The sequence below is a fragment of the Bufo gargarizans genome, chromosome 9 (assembly GCF_014858855.1).
Source record: "Bufo gargarizans isolate SCDJY-AF-19 chromosome 9, ASM1485885v1, whole genome shotgun sequence".
In the NCBI taxonomy this organism is placed as follows: Eukaryota; Metazoa; Chordata; class Amphibia; order Anura; family Bufonidae; genus Bufo; species Bufo gargarizans.
In genome coordinates this window covers 57,602-78,408 of record NC_058088.1, presented here as the reverse complement: position 1 = coordinate 78,408, position 20,807 = coordinate 57,602, and the positions used below count along the sequence as shown (strand labels likewise).

At 45.0% G+C, this 20,807-nt stretch overlaps 1 protein-coding gene across 1 annotated transcript in view; it reads left to right on the top strand.

Annotated features, from left to right (window-relative positions):
- Window positions 1-8,856, top strand: part of LOC122946428 (cytochrome P450 2F3-like) — a 65,956-nt gene extending 57,100 nt beyond the window's left edge. The window contains exon 10 of the mRNA XM_044306056.1: window positions 7,154-8,856. Within this exon, the coding sequence (XP_044161991.1) occupies window positions 7,154-7,335 (182 nt within the window). The 3' untranslated portion in view covers window positions 7,336-8,856. The remainder of the gene's footprint in view (window positions 1-7,153) is intronic.
- Window positions 8,857-20,807: the final 11,951 nt, after the last annotated feature.

The following is a 20,807-nucleotide window of genomic DNA, read 5'->3' as shown; positions in this document are numbered from 1 at the left end:
GTGTTTAGGACCGGCGGGTTCGAGGGTTTGTTCTCTCTTGTTATCTACGTTACAGTTGATTTCTGCGTATTTTGGGGTGCCGTTAGCTGCAGATAAAACTGTGGGTCCGGCGACTGAATTGAGTTTTTTAGGTATAGTGATAAATATGGAAAAAATGGAGTGTCGGCTTCCTGAGGAGAAAGTTTCTGATTTGCCGGAGGGTGTCGACAAGGCGGGGATGTTATAAAAAATTCATCTGCGGGACCTACAGTTGCTTTTAGGGAAGTTAAACTTTACTTGTAGAATTATGCCGATGTGTCAGATTTTTTGTCGATGGTTGGCGGCAGCTACGGTTGGGGTTGTTGCTCCACACCATTTCATCAGGATGGGTCGAGAATTGAAAAAAGATTTGGAGGTTTTTTAAACAATTTTAATGGTAGAGCGTTGGTGATGGGGGATGTGGTAGATAGTTTTGTGTTATTTACAGATGCAGCTGGGGCGGTTGGCTTTGGAGAATATTGTCATGGCCAGTGGTGTGCGGATTGGTGGCCAGAATCCTGGGTGTTGGAGCTCTTTCCTATAGTTCTTTCAATGGTGCTGTGGGGCGATAGATTCAGGGACAGGAAGCTGTGTTTTCATTGCAATAACCTGGGGGTGGTGCAGGCGATCAATGGTTTGACCGCATCGTCTCCTTCAGTGGTTTGTTTATTGCAGCACCTGGTGTTGCTCTGTTTATCATTTAATGCATGGGTGGTGGCGGTTCATATGCTTATTGCATTGCGGATGCCCTTTCTCGTTTGCAGTGGGAGCAGTTTTGACAGCTGGCTCCGGAAGCGGAATCCGAAGGGCTGGAATGTCCGGGGTAGCTGTGGGAGCTCTTGGAGGTACTGTAGAAGGGCTTTTGCAGGCTTCTTTGAGTGCAGGCAAAGAGTTGAATACAGAAACTAGAACGACAGGCCTGTCTGTGAATTACGAAAAGAGAAGAGGGTCAGTCAGGAGAAGACAGGAGTGTCTCCCTGATTACTGCTCGGTGAACAAGATCAATAAACTAAGGGGGCAGTAACTATTAAAATATTATTTTTATTAAATCATAGGAGTAAAAAAGATGGCCCCTACAGACAAACAACAAATAAGACTGATACATACATACATAGACTGGTATATGGATGGAAACCAGTATATTATATATGGTGTGAAAAAGAGGTGGACACGACCATAGGTAGCAGGTCAGGCACAGCAATGTCGGATGACAGTGACTAGCCCTAATCAGTCCCTGCTTGGCCTAGTCCACCCTATAACATAAATCCTCAGGACGGGGTCCAAAAATGCCCCGCAAGGGGTGGCCCAGACAGGAGCTCTTAACCTGCGTAGGTAACCCTGTCAGGCCCTAGTGCATCTGGCAGGAAAAATGTCCAGAGGAGCAAAAAACACTCATATATATATATTTTAAAACGTAACCCCACCACAAAGAATGACCACCGAGGTGGTTAAGGAGTGAGAGGAATACTTAAGTGTCCCGACGCGTTTCTTCAAAAAAGGTTTACCCCAGGATTCATCAGGGGACACGGGGCAGTAGCTAGAGTCAGTTCGTAGCTGAGTCTAAGAATAATATCCGAAACAAAGAAAGTAAGTATAATGTAACATCATACGTATGCCTACAGCCCACATGGAGCCAAGGAGAGTAGTTACTTACTTATTGTGTGGCAGCGGTCAAGCGTGTAGCTTTTTCCCACCGAAAGGTTGAGACCCAGGGTGGTGGTGTCTTCAATGATGGAGCGACCGGCATCTAATGTGGCGATAAACGCCCCTTTTAAAGGGCTGTGGGGCCATGTGTGTTCCACAAACGAGTTACCGGCGCCTCCATGTGACGTCATGGAGGACGCGCCTGTAATGCGGTCACGCGACCAAAAAAGTCGCATTTGCGCATGCGCGGCGAACATTCCACGCGCATGCGCCGCGAATATTCCCCGCGCATGCGCAGCGAATATTCAGTTTGCGCATGCGCGGCGAATCTTTCTTGCGTCTCAAATGCCGAGGTGGAACGCACCAATGTGCTTCCGCATCACGTGACCGCGATAGTCCGCCCATGTCTCTGGGATGTCTTGACATCGCGGGGGTCACGTGATGGGAGCACAGTGATACCAAAAAGTCCTAGGTGAATGAGTGTCCAAGTCGGACTACAGTACAATGAGACTTTTTAAGATGATATGCATATCCACACCCATAGTATGCATACCTTCTGAATCTGATTAGCCTCCCTGCCTTAGACAATTTAATAAAGTCGGAGGGGCTATTTAACCCCATCATTATTAGTAGATGGGGGAAGTGACACTATAAAGGGAACGGGGGGGAGCAAGACCATGCTCTTTGGTCTGGTTGGATCATAACCCCACCGTCCCTCATGTTTGAGAGGACGTGGTAGTGCCTATCCACTGTTCCCCTATTTAGACCGGGTATACAGAGTTTAAATGACCAGGATTGGCCGGTATCAGAAGTACGATAGGAATCTATGATATTTAGAGGAAACAGGTGAAGTTGATTTGTTCATTTAGGCCCTGAGGGGTGACTGTATTAAGGGTGAAAGTCCACCAGCACTCTCTCTGTAAGATGAGCCTGTTCCAGTCGCCCCCTCGTGTGGGTTTATGCACCCGTTCAATGGCCATGAATGAAATAGCCGAGGTGCGTCCGTCATGTGCCATCTGCACGTGGCGTGCTATGGGGGTGTCCTTGTTGTTACGAATATCCCCTAGGTGTTCTCCCATGCGCTTGCGTAGTTCTCTGAATGTTTTTCCTATGTATCGGAGTCCGCACACACATGTTACCAGGTATATCACGCCCGCCGTGTGGCAATTCATGAAGTCCTTCACCTGATAGACCGTGTTGTTCGGTTCTCCAGTGAAGGACTTACCTTGTGAGAGGCTGCCACAGAAGCTGCAGTGTCCACATCTGTGGCAGCCTATCACGGTTGTATTCAGCCATGTCCGTGGCTTAGTCGTTGGGGCGAAGTGGCTATGTACTAGCCTGTCTCGCAAATTGTTGCCTCTTCGGAACGTGAGTGAGACGCTCGGGCCCAAGACATCTGTGAGGTCAGGGTCCATTAGAAGTGTCTTCCAGTGTCGTGACAGGATCCTCCTGACTTGGGAGGCTGCGGCATCAAACGTTCCTATCATCCGGACAGTACCTTGAGGTTCTCTCTCCTTGCTGGTCACGGGGTGGAGAAGTTCTGTCCGCGTACGTAATTTGGTCTTCTCATACGCCAGGCGAAGAGTCCTATCAGGGTACCCCCTCTCCTGAAATCTTGCTCTGAGGTCCCTCGCCTGGCGTCTGAAGTCCCCCGGTTCTGAACAGTTGCGTTTCAACCTAAGGTACTGTCCGGTCGGAATACCTCTCTTGAGGGGCACAGGGTGGCAGCTGTCCCACCTGAGGAGAGAATTGGTGGAAGTGGGTTTGCGGTAGATGGAAGTGCTGAGCCCACCTCTCCCATCCCTGCAAATCACCACATCTAGAAAGGGGAGGCAATCCTCCATGATCACCGAGGTGAACCTCAAGTTGAAATTGTTAATGTTCAACTCGGAGATGAACCTTTCAAAATCGCTCTCTGGTCCGCTCCACAACACGAATATATCGTCGATGTAGCGGGACCAGAGAGCGATCATGTCCGAGAACCATGGTGTCGGTTCGGCAAATACCACCGACTCCTCCCACCAGCCCAGGAGCAGATTAGCATACAATGGGGCACAAGAGCTACCCATCGCGGTGCCCCTGAGCTGGTGGTACACAGATCCATCAAACAGAAAAAAATTGCTCACCAATATGAACCTCAATAGTTCCAGAATGAAGGTATTGTGCTCCACAAATTGTTGACCCCTGGTTTTAAAAAAATGGCCGCTTGCCTCCAAACCGCACTCATGGGGGATGGAGGAATACAGGGCCTCCACGTCCACAGACGCCAGAAACCAGTGTGGCTTGATACAGATGTCCTCAAGTTTACCTAGAAGATCCCCCGTGTCCCTAATGTAGGACGGCAGGGATGACACAAAGGGGCGTAACACCCTGTCCACGTAAATGCCACTGTTTTGGGAAAGACTCCCTACCCCAGAGACAATTGGGCGTCCCCTAATGGGGGTTGTCTCCTTGTGGACTTTCGGCAGACAATAAAATGTAGCCGTGACCGGGTGGAGTGGATATAAAAATTCATATTCCTCTCCACTGATGAGGGAGGCTTTCTTAGCTCTATCCAGGATGTGTCTCAGAGTCCCCTGTAGTGCAGCCGTAGGGTTGCTGGGGAGTATCTCATATCCCATCTCATCCTCCAGGACTGCGAGACACATACTCCGATAGGCCGATCTATTCATTACTACAATATTGCCCCCTTTGTCTGAGGGCTTTATGATGATGTCTTTATCCCTTTCCAGATCAGCAATCGCCATCCTCTCTTCCCTACTGCAGTTGAATTTTTGTGGGATGTGATGTATGGTGGATAGATAAGAGAAGACCAAATTACGTACGCGGACAGAACTTCTCCACCCCGTAACCAGCAAGGAGAGAGAACCTCAAGGTACTGTCCGGATGATAGGAACGTTTGATGCCGCAGCCTCCCAAGTCAGGAGGATCCTGTCACGACACTGGAAGACACTTCTAATGGACCCTGACCTCACAGATGTCTTGGGCCCGAGCGTCTCACTCACGTTCCGAAGAGGCAACAATTTGCGAGACAGGCTAGTACATAGCCACTTCGCCCCAACGACTAAGCCACGGACATGGCTGAATACAACCGTGATAGGCTGCCACAGATGTGGACACTGCAGCTTCTGTGGCAGCCTCTCACAAGGTAAGTCCTTCACTGGAGAACCGAACAACACGGTCTATCAGGTGAAGGACTTCATGAATTGCCGCACGGCGGGCGTGATATACCTGGTAACATGTGTGTGCGGACTCCGATACATAGGAAAAACATTCAGAGAACTACGCAAGCGCATGGGAGAACACCTAGGGGATATTCGTAACAACAAGGACACCCCCATAGCACGCCACGTGCAGATGGCACATGACGGACGCACCTCGGCTATTTCATTCATGGCCATTGAACGGGTGCATAAACCCACACGAGGGGGCGACTGGAACAGGCTCATCTTACAGAGAGAGTGCTGGTGGACTTTCACCCTTAATACAGTCACCCCTCAGGGCCTAAATGAACAAATCAACTTCACCTGTTTCCTCTAAATATCATAGATTCCTATCGTACTTCTGATACCGGCCAATCCTGGTCATTTAAACTCTGTATACCCGGTCTAAATAGGGGAACAGTGGATAGGCACTACCACGTCCTCTCAAACATGAGGGACGGTGGGGTTATGATCCAACCAGACCAAAGAGCATGGTCTTGCTCCCCCCCGTTCCCTTTATAGTGTCACTTCCCCCATCTACTAATAATGATGGGGTTAAATAGCCCCTCCGACTTTATTAAATTGTCTAAGGCAGGGAGGCTAATCAGATTCAGAAGGTATGCATACTATGGGAGTGGATATGCATATCATCTTAAAAAGTCTCATTGTACTGTAGTCCGACTTGGACACTCATTCACCTAGGACTTTTTGGTATCACTGTGCTCCCATCACGTGACCCCCGCGATGTCAAGACATCCCAGAGACATGGGCGGACTATCGCGGTCACGTGATGCGGAAGCACATTGGTGCGTTCCACCTCGGCATTTGAGACGCAAGAAAGATTCGCCGCGCATGCGCAAACTGAATATTCGCTGCGCATGCGCGGGGAATATTCGCGGCGCATGCGCGTGGAATGTTCGCCGCGCATGCGCAAATGCGACTTTTTTGGTCGCGTGACCGCATTACAGGCGCGTCCTCCATGACGTCACATGGAGGCGCCGGTAACTCGTTTGTGGAACACACATGGCCCCACAGCCCTTTAAAAGGGGCGTTTATCGCCACATTAGATGCCGGTTGCTCCATCATTGAAGACACCACCACCCTGGGTCTCAACCTTTCGGTGGGAAAAAGCTACACGCTTGACCGCTGCCACACAATAAGTAAGTAACTACTCTCCTTGGCTCCATGTGGGCTGTAGGCATACGTATGATGTTACATTATACTTACTTTCTTTGTTTCGGATATTACTCTTAGACTCAGCTACGAACTGACTCTAGCTACTGCCCCGTGTCCCCTGATGAATCCTGGGGTAAACCTTTTTTGAAGAAACGCGTCGGGACACTTAAGTATTCCTCTCACTCCTTAACCACCTCGGTGGTCATTCTTTGTGGTGGGGTTACGTTTTAAAATATATATATATGAGTGTTTTTTGCTCCTCTGGACATTTTTCCTGCCAGATGCACTAGGGCCTGACAGGGTTACCTACGCAGGTTAAGAGCTCCTGTCTGGGCCACCCCTTGCGGGGCATTTTTGGACCCCGTCCTGAGGATTTATGTTATAGGGTGGACTAGGCCAAGCAGGGACTGATTAGGGCTAGTCACTGTCATCCGACATTGCTGTGCCTGACCTGCTACCTATGGTCGTGTCCACCTCTTTTTCACACCATATATAATATACTGGTTTCCATCCATATACCAGTCTATGTATGTATGTATCAGTCTTATTTGTTGTTTGTCTGTAGGGGCCATCTTTTTTACTCCTATGATTTAATAAAAATAATATTTTAATAGTTACTGCCCCCTTAGTTTATTGATCTGTCTGTGAATTACTTCAGTCTGACCAGGACCTCCATCAACGCGATCAGCTGACCGGTAAGTAACTTCCCTTCCGGGTCATGTGAGACGCCGCGCCGATGCTCGTATCACTACGTGGGACGCAGCGGAGGATGCCGTGTATCGGGAGGCTGGTAAGAGACCATGTCTATTGGGAGACTGGTGAGCGGCACATCGAGTGTCCGGTAAGAGACATTTACCTTTTAGGTCCAGACAAATAACACATCATACAGCCGCCAGGCTGATTTAAGCACAAGAGTATCCATATATAGCGGTATACCTTATTAGGTTGGACTGTTCACTTAAAGTCGCTTGGATTGCACATTATATAAATTGTTTAGGGTTGCCGTTCATTTGAATGGTGGGCACAGTCTGGTAAAAAACAGCTATCTCTTGTGATATTCTCATGCCAGCTATACTATTATGTTCATGATTATATTTTTTTTTGTTCTTCAGGTAAACGCATCTGTCCAGGGGAAGGTTTAGCCCGCATGGAAATTTTCATATTTTTTACTACTTTCCTGCAAAATTTTAAGTTCAAGCCCACAGTGCATCCTGATGAGATTGACCTGACCCCATCACTCAGCGGTGTTGGTAATGTGCCCGTAAATTACCAACTCATTGCTGTACCTCGTTAGTATACTAAGGAGTATGGAAATTCATGGTGCTTCATGTACATTTAAAATCAATTCTGTGCCAGCCATTAAAGGGCAGCATTGTAATGTGTATTGGTAGGTAATGAGCAACTCAGAAATCTGTATTGGGGTACTTTCACACTAGCGTTGTTTGAATCCAGCCGTTGCCGGAACTGCCTGCCGAATCTGGCAAACGGTATACAAACGGAAAGCTTTTTTTTCCGGATCCGTTAGATGGATCCTGTGAAATACTAGATCCATCTCATCCGGTATCGTCCGGAATAACGGATCCGGTATTGAAATGTTTTTCAAAGATCAAAAGAGAAACCCGCTCCTCCTATATCCCGGCGCATGCACAGACCGGAAAACCGGTGATGCGGCAATTTCTGGAACACCTGGTACCGGATCCGGCATTAATACATCTCTATGGAAATCAAGTGCGTTATTGTTCCGGGATCTTGTCCGGAAAAATTACCGCAGCATGCTGCGGTATTTTGTCCGGTCAAATACCGTACAAGGGACGGAACGGAAGACATCTGATGCATACTGAACAGATTGCTTTCCATTCAGAATGCATTAGGACAAAACTGATGCGTTTTTTTCCGGTATTGAGACCCTTTACCGGATTTCAATACCGGAAAAGAATAACGCTACTGTGAAAGTACCCTTATACTGAAATGTAAAAACTATCGACATAGTAAACTAAAAATAAAGTAATATAACGTATAATAAAGGTAATGTAAGATTGTCAGAACACCCCATTCATCACAATGGGAAGATACACTGTAGATTTTCCAATATGAGATTGCGGGCAATAAACAGCAAAGTGAATAAGAATTTAACAAATTTCATCCACGTGCTGCGTAAAAAATCCACAGTGGAATTCACTTACATTGTGAATCACAGAATGTCAGTTTATGCTGCATATTTTCATTGCAGGTTTCACATTATACAATGGAATGGATGAATTCCCGATTTCCACTTTGGAAAATTTGCCCCATGTCACTGTACCCTCATACAGCAAAAAGTATCAGAGTCCAGTCCTGAAAGTTGTGCTACATTTACATAGCCATCTATTGAAATGTTACTCACAAAAAAGGCTCTTACACAAAGTGGCATCATGTAGATTGAGTCTCATTGTCCAGCATGAGTTGTCCTCTAAAACTAGCCTTGAAAATCCACATTTGAACTACACTGCAATAATAAACGTTGTGAAGCTCCATAGCGCCTTCTAGTGGTGGCTGCATAGGGGTGGAATTATTTCACTTACCTATATACAAAAAACAAAAGAGGTGCTTCAAATTTGTAGCAAACTTCGTGACTTTTCTCATCACTTTGTTGTGGTAAAAATATTAATAGTTGTGATCAGCCCGCATCATAGTTAGTGTAAGGAAAAGCCAACTCCATCTTCCCTCAGCCGCAGCCAGAGAACCACACAAATGCTACATCTTCCTTCAGTTCTGAGCAACTCCTCCCCTCCTTGCCCAGTATCCGTCTTTTATTGACTAAAACAAAAGGTGTAAAAGGGGCTGGCCCAAGACAAGGATACAGGAAGTGATGACATTTCAAAGGACAGGGAGGGGCAGCCAATGTGGCTGTGCAGACACACCCCATACAAACACATGTATACAATAATCTACCATTACCACTGAGAGACATGATGACAATCTATAAAACACACACACATCCTAAGATAAAATGTCCGCATAATAAAATTTCCACAACAACTTGTACTAGTTGAAAAGTGACTAAGACTACGGTGTAGTCTGTAATTAGGTTAGTCATATTCCGTGTTGGACTGGGATGCATACAGCCTTAAGCATCAGTGTTCTACGAGCGTGTTCTGTATGTGTTCTCCACGCATACCTATTTATTTTAACGTGTCTATTCACACATCCCTGTTCTACCATGGTCCATGGGTCCATGATTTTAGCACGGAAGTGTGCTCTATTTTGTCCGTTTTCACAGATCTATCACGCTCAGTATAGCCTATGGATCCGTGGAAACCATGGATGCAACATGGATGCCATCCGTGTTTCATCTGTGTTTCACAGATTATTAGGAAGAGATGCTTTGAAAATTAGCATCTCCGACAGCAAAAGATTACACACGGACCCAAAACGGAGACTTAATGGACATCTTCATGGAGGCATCACTAACCACCTTTTTACAGATTTGAGCACGGACATGTGAGTGAGGCTTTAAGCAGCATGCAAAACATTTCCTATTGATTTTTAGACCTTCATGTTCTTTCGTTAAAGAATTTCAATAGCTTGAAAAATGTCCATAACTTTTTACATTTTACTGCTGACATAGCCATATAACGGTTTGTTCTCCTCAATGGTACCGTTTGAGGTACATACTAATTCATTTATTTTTGGTGAGGGAGTGGGAAAAATATAGTAATTTTTACTTTATTGCTTTTTTTCACATTATTCTACAGTTTATTTCAGTTGCTGTAACACTGAATATGTATAGTTTCATATTTCATATATTACAATTTTTGCACAATAAAAGTATATTTTCTGTAAAAAGAATATTGCATTGCCTCATTCCAGGAGCTTTTTATTATTTATTTTTTTGAAAAGTAAACTATGTTACTGTGCTATCTATCTTCATATCCACCACACCACAAAGGTTCTTCCTTGCTATAACAGATCATATGAATCAACGTATTCACATGCATGTTCCTGGTTACATGCAATGACCAGTACCTTACTGTATGTTGCCCTTAGCTGCTTTATTGTATAGACGTGTCTGTAGGTTGCCACAGTCTGTGCCTGCCAGTCTGTTATGTATATCCAAAGGGTAAGGTCTTTGCTGTGAAAAAAGCACTGATTCAGAGGTCTAACTCAGCCGGATGCTGTACTCCTGTTTATTATGCTGCTGGACTCAAACACTATGTGACGTCACTGTAGAGGGTACGATTGCCCAGATAGTCCAAAAAACAGAATTCTAAACTTTTTCGTAAAGAACACTTTCCTTTGCCAGGGATGTTCAACTGCTTCTTGTGCCTCCTTATACAGCTTCTTATCACTGTCATGCAGCTCCACCTCAAATAATACCCTTTTTTTAACAGATTTTAATAAAAAATACCTTTAATAAAATAATCACAATTGTAATAATCCTCCTTTATAATCAATCAAATCTGAACAGTTCTATTTTAGCACCGTAGGCAGGAATACACAGACAGTGAGCCCTAACTGGAACCCAGCCTGCTTCCCCTGCCTACTTGCAGTGCAAGCCATAAGCAGCAAGTCCGCAACTGGACGACATTCCCTACTTTGCTAAGTGAGAGACACACACACACACAGAAGAAACTACGCAGAAATGTGGTTGTATGGGAAAAGATTGGAACTTGGAGGACAGAGGATATTCAGAATAGCCAAGTTGAAGCCAGAACCAGATGGGAATCACAGTACCAAATCATGTCACACAGAGCGGTCAATGGCAAGCCGAGGTCAATATAAAAAGCAAGCTAAACATGCACAGAACAGAACTGGGAGCACTTTGCTTTTTTTTAATAAATAGAATAATTATAATAATTATCGAGTATTATATTTATTATTTTAAAAAAAGCTAAGTAATATAATCTCATAGCGAATTAAACTTAGCACTGCTATATTCCATATTCGTTAACTTCGTTAATTCTAGCAAGCTGACCCATTAGAAACACAGCTCTAAGTTGAAATCGCAATGCGATTACTTCAAGTTATATTAATCGCATTGCGATTTCAACTTAATTCTCACATCCGACAGTACATTCTAGTATGGAGGCGTTCCCATGGTGATGGGGACGCTCCATGAGCACAGAAGTCGGCAGAAGCGGCAACGGGCACTGACTGGAGCAGCCAGGAAGCCAGGAATCCTCAGAACAGGTAAGAACTTCTTTTGGGAAGTGGGGAAAAAAATATATAACAATAAAAAAATCTATATACATGAATATTCGAAAATAACAAATTTCTAGCGCTATATTCGAAAAATATTAGCGAATTAGAGAAGTGCCTATATTCGCAAAAAAAAATTCGCTATTCGAATATTCGCGCTCAACACTAACTACTATCACTGGTGCTGCCACTGCTGCCACCCTCCCCACTCTGTCATAGAGCCACTACTTGATTCTTGGGGCTCTGCATGGTTAAGTCCATGGTGATAAATTAGACGTGACGGTAACATTGACCTGTAATACTAAAGTACAGTAAATCTACAGCTAACAGAAGGGATTAAAAAGTATGTGTTTGGACTGCCACAACATGCATTAAAAGAAAAAAAATAATCTTCACTACTTTATTGGCACTGCCTCCATTTCTTTATTTTGTTCCACTAAGGAGCCATTAGGACACAGCTCCTGCAGGGGTACGCAAGAGTTTTTGGTTTTACTGAAGGCTGCCGTTTGCTTTGCTTTTTGTTTAACAGTAGGGTTTCACTATAAATCTTGGTACACTGCACCGTGATATAGATGGTGATATATTATACCTGTAATACTTATGGCACAGTACCTACAGAACGGATTCATTCTAAATGTGGATGCACTAGAACGTAATGCACACGGTCATACACTCTCCATGCAATCTGCCTGCAGTTTACGTTCCAAGCCCTCACACTGAGTTTGGGTCACCAAGTGGGATGAACATGATTAGCAGAGTGACCTGGACATGGAGTCCCCTTTGTAGATTGTAGTGTTGGTACCCAGATGTAGGATTACCAGAGTGGTGTAGAGTGGCCTACACTCTCTGAAGGTGTTGTATGCACGTGTCACAGTGCAAAAGGGGGGGGGGGGGGGGCGGTTGTTGAACTTGGGTGATGAATGACTATAGTAAATAAAAGGAAGCCAGACTTTGTATTAATGTTGAATACAGCTTTACTTGGCATAAATGGTAATACAAACGGTTTCCAAACGGTATCTTGGTCATCAGCAGGTATTGGCTTAACTTTGGCAGGCAAACACTTCTGCAACAATCTCAGCACTGCTATGTGGTAGCTTTCTCAGTTCTGCTATTTAAGCTGGGTAAAACAGGAACTCTCCTCTTATACTGGAACTTTGTTTGCTGTCTGTAGTCTGTCTCTTACTTTAATTCTTCTTCATGGCTTTAGGCTTACTTAGCTTGGGGTTAAGGCAATGCAAGCCCAGGAGGGGACAAGCAACCATGTAGACTTCAGAGGCAGGGCCTCTGGGCCTAGCAGAGCAGACAGTGTTCTGCTAGCCAACACACAACCTTTCCCCAGGAGGGGGTAGGCTAGATTGACTAACACTAACTAACTCCTCCCTCTCTAGAGAGGGCTGGAAGGAACAAGAAGGTTCCTCTCCAGGGAAACTAACATACTGCCAATGTTGCTGCCACCTGCTGGTGAACCAGGCACTTTACACTCTAACATTATTCTACAAGGAAATGCATACACACATTGCAGGAAATGGCAATAAATATCTGAAATGACACAGGATCACACAATGCAGATAGTGGGGGTTACAAAAGGGGGTGGTAATGCCACTCTGGGGCGTTACAGGTATACTTCATTTATTGTGATTCGTAACAAATAATTTGCAAGATATCAAATTTCTTGTTGAAGTTCGTCAAATCAGCCAAGTCAAAATTTTCAAAACTTCGCAACATCTCTTGCATTTGTGCCAGTATTGACAGAATGATGATGTCGTATATGGAAGGGTGAGATTAAAGAGGCCTCATGCACACAGTAGAGCCTTATACAGAAGAATATCTAGCCAGCACTCCCACTGTCTTTGGGATATTTTAGACTCAGATATTTCCTTCAACCCCTATATTTAATGACTTGGTCACTCATGTCTGCTATACCTCAAACACATCTCCATAAAGGGCAGCATGGTGGCTCAGGGGTTACCACTGGTGCCTTGCAGCCCTGGGGTCCTTGGTGCGAATCTGACCAAAGACAACATCTGCGTGGAGTTTGTATGTTCCGTTGGGGACAGTTGGATGCTAGTGTCTGTAAAGATCTGTGGAATAGAGTAGCGCTATGTAAGTGCATAAAATAAATAAAAAATAAAGACACACTCTCAGACCAGAATGATGGTCTGAGGGAGTTAAGTGAGGTTGTTTGCCATGATAAAAGTACTACCATTATATGATCCTCTATTGTTTGCTATATGTGCTCAACAAATCCAGTTGCTGTGACTAATTGTTACTGATATACCATGACATTAATGAGAACCTTCTCTAATTGCATTACTAAAGAATATCTTGTAATATTACAGAAGCTGATGTGAGAATTTAAATTCTTTTGTTTCTATAAGATTAAGCAGCAAAATACAACTGTGTGGATTTGATTGTTTTTGACTTTAAGAAGGGGTTTTACAATTATCATCATATTAAAGGTATTTTTATTGAAATCTGTTCAGAAAAAACTGTTTAGTGTATTGTCTGAGGTGAGTCTTTGGGGAGCTGCATGACAGTGATAAGAAGCAGTATAAGATTGCACGTTGAACATCCCTGACAAAGGAAAGTGTTCTTTTTGACACATAGAATTACGTTTTATGGACTACCTGGAAAATCGTAGGCTCTACAGTGCCATCACAATTATTGACAGTAGTACTGCCGCTGGTGCAGCGTCCCACTACATGTGTGTGGGCACTGCTTAAAAATATTATCACAAGCATTTGGTTGTTATGTATAACTTTGCATTTGTGTAACTGCAAAATCCCTGTTAACAGGCCTATTAGGTGCAATGTATACATCCCACCACTAGATGGGGATAAAGCTTAGGTCTTATATATACCTAGGTTAGGCCTAGTTAGTCAATTGAGACCAGGAGGGAGTTGAGAGGAGTTGAAACTAGGATGTAGTCAGAAGTGAGCAGATCTGAGGTAGTCAGATCAAGTTAGTGGGAGGAAAGATAGAGTGAAGACTTCGCAACACAGATTAGTGAGTGGAGCCAACTTTGCTAGAAGGTGTTTACTCAGATAATAGGCGCAGAAGAGCGTTTTCCTTCTGTAGCTGGACTATAGCCTTGCATCCCTGACCAGTAGGAGAAGAGTTTGCCTCCCTGGAAAAGAAACAAGCATTTCCTAGGAATTAATCGGTGATAAGAGCCATTATTTAGGCTACTTTCACACTAGCGTTCGATCGGATCCGTTCTGAACGGATTCGATCATAATAATGCAGACGGAGGCTCCGTTCAGTACGGATCCGTCTGCATTATTTTAGCATAAAAACAGCTAAGTGTGAAAATAGCCTCGTACGGATCCGTCCAGACTTTCAATGTAAAGTCAATGGGGGACGGATCCGCCTGAAGATTGAGCCATATTGTGGCATCTTCAAACGGATCCGTCCCCATTGACTTACATTGTAAGTCTGGACGGATCCGCACGGATCCGCAAGCCTCCGCACGGCCAGGCGGACACCCGAACGCTGCAAGCAGCGTTCAGCTGTCCGCCTGTCCGTGCGGAGGCGAGCGGAGCGGAGGCTGAACGCCGCCAGACTGATGCAGTCTGAGCGGATCCGCTCCATTCAGACTGCATCAGGGTTGGACGGCTGCGTTCGGCTCCGCTCGTGAGCCCCTTCAAACGGAGCTCACGAGCGGACAGCCGAACGCTAGTGTGAAAGTAGCCTTAGGGCCACAGACACCTTTGCATGGTGGAGGTCTATAGCTTCAGGCAGCCACACCAACCTTTTGAGGGACAGTTGAGTTTTCCTGTCTATACAAATTTAGTTTGTAGGGAAAGTCAAGGAATAGGATCCAAGGCATCTAAAGGAACCAGGTACACCTAACCCACTGCTCCAAAACCTACTCAGCACCTGACAAGCCTTAAACAGTGGATTTGCAGTATCGTCTCTGTAAAATCTAAAGACTGCTTGATTGTACCACAGCAACTGAAAAGTTACCAAAGTGAAAGTTGTGAGTTGCATCTTACCACTGTCTACCTCATCATTACTACCTATGGTTGTACAACCATTAACGGTACTGGCGTCACGACAGAAATCATCAAAGGACTCAGCCGCAACAAGCACCCTAAGCACCCTTAACATCTTGGCTGATGCTTCCTACCACAGAGCGCGCCCCGGAGGATTTTGTGCTGTCCACCTCAACACTGTGCTGCCAGCCCAGGGAGGCTATCTGCTAACCGTGAATAAACTGATGAACTGTGTGTTATACCGTTTGACCCCTCATCGGTCTACCGTGAACCTCACGTGTACCCCCTGCGACTAGCTGGCTGCACTGGCCGTGGGTAGACTTCTGAGTCAGTGCTCTTTTCACCTCAAAGACCTTGATGTACATTTGACCCATTTGATGTACATAACAGACTGACAGACATGCATGGAAAAATGGCAACTTACAGACAAGTCTATACAAAAAAGCAGCTAGTGGCACATAAGGTACTGGGAACTGCATGTAACTAGGAAACTGCATGTGAATACGTACGTTGATTCATATAATATAGTCATAATCTGTTATAGGGAGGAAGAACTTATGGTGTGGCACATGTGAAGACAAGTAACACAGTAATATACAGTTTATTGGTAGGAGCACCAGTGCCTTCAGCCAGAGGGCCGTAAAAATTAACCACCACACAGTATATATGATATATTTTTTTGCTCTATGGGTTATTATGATTGCTGTAATAATACATCTGTAATTTTTATTGTTCATGTATAGATCCCAAATCAGACCAAAAGACTTGTTTCCTTACACAGGCTGCTCATCACTTTTCTCTCACATGGATTAGTCTCCATTGTCCCACCTCACCCTTCCTTACACCCAGAGTGGTCTCTATGTCAACTCTTCCCTTATAGACTGCTCCCCATACTCTTTTCTTACACATAGACTGGTCTCCATAGTTGCCTCCACACACCTTTACTCACACACAGAATGGTCTCAATGTCTCTTTCCCTCTTGCAAACGTCTTCCCATGACCCCCCCCCCCCCCTCCTTGCTCATACACTGGTCCCCTTGCCCCTCCTTTCTCACAGATTCCATGTTGCTCTCCTGTTACCTTCACCCACATTGTCCTTTTCTCTTATCTGCTGTTCAAAGACATTTGTCATGTGAATATGATGTCACCAAAGGTCCTTGTACATCTTCTAGTTGTAGTTTTGACACAAATGGTGAAAAAATTAAAAATGGAAAAATATGCTTGGTCCCTCACAGGAATTCAGGGACCCTCAAGGGATTTGCAGTGATTCCCCTGAGGACCCGGAGCAGAGGATGGGAGTAGTGGCCCTTAGGATGATGTGTCATTATCTAGTCCTTCAGGCTGATGCTCCCTGAGGTTGGTGCAGTGAGGGATGGGCACTTTTTATTCCCTCAAGGCACCCCTTGTAGGCATGGGTTCCCTGCCTGATAATAGTTCGGGGATGCCCATGGTGTAAATGTCCATGTTGGTTCTAAGGAAATACATTGGTCAGCATCCAGTGTTAAGAGACCTTTCCAGATTGAACTTAACAAAAGTCTTTTTTTACTGTGTGCACATAGGTTCTGTAGTACATTCAGCAGCTATCTGTACTATCTTGCTAATTCCTCCCAGATGTCCAAGCATGAGCTAGGAAGTTTTTTGCAGCAATGGCCCTTTAGTCACTTCCTCTATTTCTAAAGTCCCTTTTATTGTAATTAGAGATGAGCAAATCAAAGTTGACAAAGTGGAATTCGATATGAATTTCAGTAAAAATTTGATTTGCACCGAATCCGAATTTCCTCACGCTTTGTGGTAATGAATTAATTTTTTTTCTAAAATGGCTGCTGCACGTGTGAGGACATTGAGCAAGGAACTCTGGGAATGCGGGATCACCCATAATGCCATGCATGCAGCCAATCAGCAGCCAGCCAGCCCTGTGATGTCACAGCCCAATAAATAGCCTCAGCTATCTTGGATTCTGTCATTTTCCAGTGTACTTAGTGCAGGGAGAGACATCAGCAGTGACAGTGCTAGAAAGACTTCATTGTGCTAAAAAAAAAGATTTGCAAGTTCAGGGAAAAATTATTCAAGGTGTAGGGAAAGGACAGGGAGGAATCATTCCACAGCATTTATGTAGAACAGGGTTCAGTAGGGAAGGTTACAGCCCGGGTAATAGGAACAATCCTATTACACCTTACTGCACTGACTGGGGATCCAAATTGACATTATACAGCTCTGTAATTCCAGCAAACCGTTCTCATTAGGGTGTAAGTGCTGTTTGATACAGCCATTAACAGGGTTTATTACAAGGAAATATTTCTACATCTTATTTGCCCTTGTGCAGTGCAGTTATATGTTCTAAAGCATTTTTTGGCTTGTAAAAACAGGGCTTATTAGCTATTGTGTGGTGAAGTACGAAAATTACAGCCCTTTTTGGTGTGTATTAGTGGCACAAAAAAAAATATTATTTGCTGTTCAGAGGTGCAGTTATATGTTCTAAAGCCCTTTTTGTCGTGTATTAGTGGCAAAAGAAAAATATATTTGTCGTTCAACGGTGCAGTTATATGTTCTCAAACCTTTTTGTGGAATGTATAATTGGAAAAAATAAGAGCCTATTTGCCGTTCAGCAATGCAGTTACATGTTCTAAAGCCTTTTGCGGAGTGTATAAGTGGAAAACAAAAGGGTCTATTTGCCGTTCAGCGGTGCAGTGATATGTTCTAAATCCCTTTTTGTCGTGTATTAGTGTCAAAAGAAAAATATATTTGCCGTTCAGCGGTGCAATTATATGTTCTAAAGCCTTTTTGTGGAGTGTATAAGTGGAAAAAAGAAAAATATATTTGCCATTCAGCGGTGCAGTTATATGTTCTAAAGCCCTTTTTGTCATGTATTAGTGGCAAAAGATAAATATATTTGCTGTTCAGCGGTGCAGTTATATCTTCTAAAGTCTTTTGTGGAGTGTATAAGTGCAAAAAAAAAAGGGCCTATTTGCTGTTCAGTGGTGCAGTTGGGAGTAGTCACCCACCCAGCCATCCCGGATCAGATATTTACAGCCATACTAAATAGCAAAAGTTTCAATCAACATTAGCTGCTGCTGACACATGAAAATACCGACTCTTACTTCCCCGAGGCCAGGAACCTCGGTGACACATACTTAACATCAATGACGACCCCTTGTACCTTTCTACATACCTCTGCCATTTGTTCAACCCTGAGGGGATGAACAAACGCTAGACAGTATACTCGGGACAGGGCATCCGCGTTTCCCTGTAACCGGCCTGCCCTGTGTTCCACCGAAAACTTAAAGTTCTGTAAAGAGAGTAACCACCGGGCGACCCAGGCATTTCTGCCCTTGGCCTGGTTCATCCATTTAAGAGGGAAGTGGTCAGTAACCGGTGACACATACCTATCATCAATGACAACCCCTTGTACCTTCCTACATGTATTAGTGGCAAAATAAAAATATATTTGCTGTTCAGTGGTGCAGTTATATGTTCTAAAGCCCTTTTTTGTGTGTATTAGGCTACATGCACACGACCATAGAGTTGTTGCGATACCAAATTTTTTATTCGATTTTGATACCGTAAAAAAGTATTGCGATACTTGATACCATTCGATACCACGCAAAAAAAATAATCCAAAAAAGCCACATGCATTCCGCATTTAAAAAAATTCCTGTTCCGGAGTTAACCGCATAGATTTTTAGCTATCAGCATCTATTTTGCCGATATACCGATAACATATGGGGAACAAGGATCACGCTGCTGACAGCGCTCTCTGTGTTCCCTCAGCAGCACAGGGGAAAAAGGAGTAGTGTCTACCTGTGCCGCTGCCTCCAATGAGAGTAGGGAGGACAAGAGGAGGGGAAGGACTGTGGCCACTGCGCCACCAATGAAGATAACTCTCTCATTAATTCATATACAGGAGGCGGGATCTGAAAGTTCATAGATTATCGGTATCGGTATCAGCCCTAAAAAATCTATATTGGTCGATCCCTACCCGACACCCTCCACTCTTCAGAGTAGGGGGTGCCTGGGGTTCTCAGATTGACTTCCATTGTGCTCGACACCCGAGCATCGCAAAGAGTTCTACTCGAGCACACAAACACTTTGGTGCTCGATCAACACTAGTGATCTTATGATGTTGCTTCCGCCACCTCCACACTCTGTCATTGTGCCACTTTGTGGCCTCCTGATGCTGCCATCACCTCCACTTTTGGTCATTGTGCCCCTCTGTGGTCTCCTGATTCTGCTGTCACCTCCACACTATGTCATCCTGCCACTCTGTGGTCTCCTAATGCTGCTGCCACCTCCAGACTATGTCACCTTGCCACTCTGTGGTCTCCTGATGCTGCTGTCACTTTCATACTATGTCACCTTGCCACTCTGTGTTCTCCTGATGCTGCTTCCATCTTCACACTGTCATTGTGCCACTGTGTGGCCTCCTGATGCTACCGCCACCTCCACACTCCTTCATTTTGCCACTCTGTAACTCTGTGGTCTCCTCATGCTGCTGCCCCTCCATACTATGTCACCTTGCCACTGTGTGGCCTCCTGATGCTGCTGCCACCCCCACACTCTGTTACCGGGTCACTCTGTGGTATCCCCATGCTGTTGTTACCTCCGCACTATGTCACTTTGCCACTCTGTGGTCTCCTGATGCTGCTGCCACCTCCTCACTATTTAATTGTGCAACTCTGTGATCTCCTGATGCTGCGGTCACCTCCCTACTCATCACCGGGTCACTCTGTGGTCTCCTGATGCTGCTGACACCTCAACACTTTGTCACCTTACCACTCTCTGGTCTCATGATGCTGCTGCTGCCACCTCCACACTGTCATTGTGCCACTCTGTGGTCTCCTCCTGATGATGTTGTTGCTGCCACCTCCACATTCTGTCATTGTGCCACTCTGTGGCCTCCGGATGATGCCGCCACCTCCATTCTCTGTTTTTGTGCCACTCTGTGGCCTACTGATGCTGCTACCACCTCCACTCTGTCATCATGCCGCTCTGTGGCCTCCTGATGCTGCCGCCACCTCCACTCTCTTTCATTGTGCCACTCTGTGGCCTCCTGATGCTGTCACCACCTCCCCACTCTGTCATTGTGCCACACTGTGGCCTCCTCCTGATGCTGCCGCCACCTCCACACTGTCATTAGGCCACTCTGTGGTCTCCTCATGCTGTTTCCACCTCATCACTATGTCAAAGAGCCACTCTGTGGACTTCTCATGCTGTTTCCACCCTCCCCACTTCATGACTAGGCCACTATTTTGCCTTCCGGCCTGACTGACATCATCATTTATTTGACCCTTCTTCTGATATATCAGAAGGAAGGAAAAATGAGATGCACAATGGATCCTGTCTGCGTAGCAGTTGTAAGACCTATACGGTCCCATCAGAATTGGCTTGTGATTTGGTAGCCACAAGCAGGAGTGGGTACAAAACACAGAAGACATGCAAATTTTCCAGTCAAGTGTCATCTCTGTTTTAGAGCCGCTCCTGTTTTTTTGGCATTAGCAGACAGGATCAGTTTTTTTGGGGTTATTGTTCTGATGGATCAAACTTACTCTTGACACCCTCTCCACTCTGTCGGGGGCTCTACTTGTATAAGAGTTTA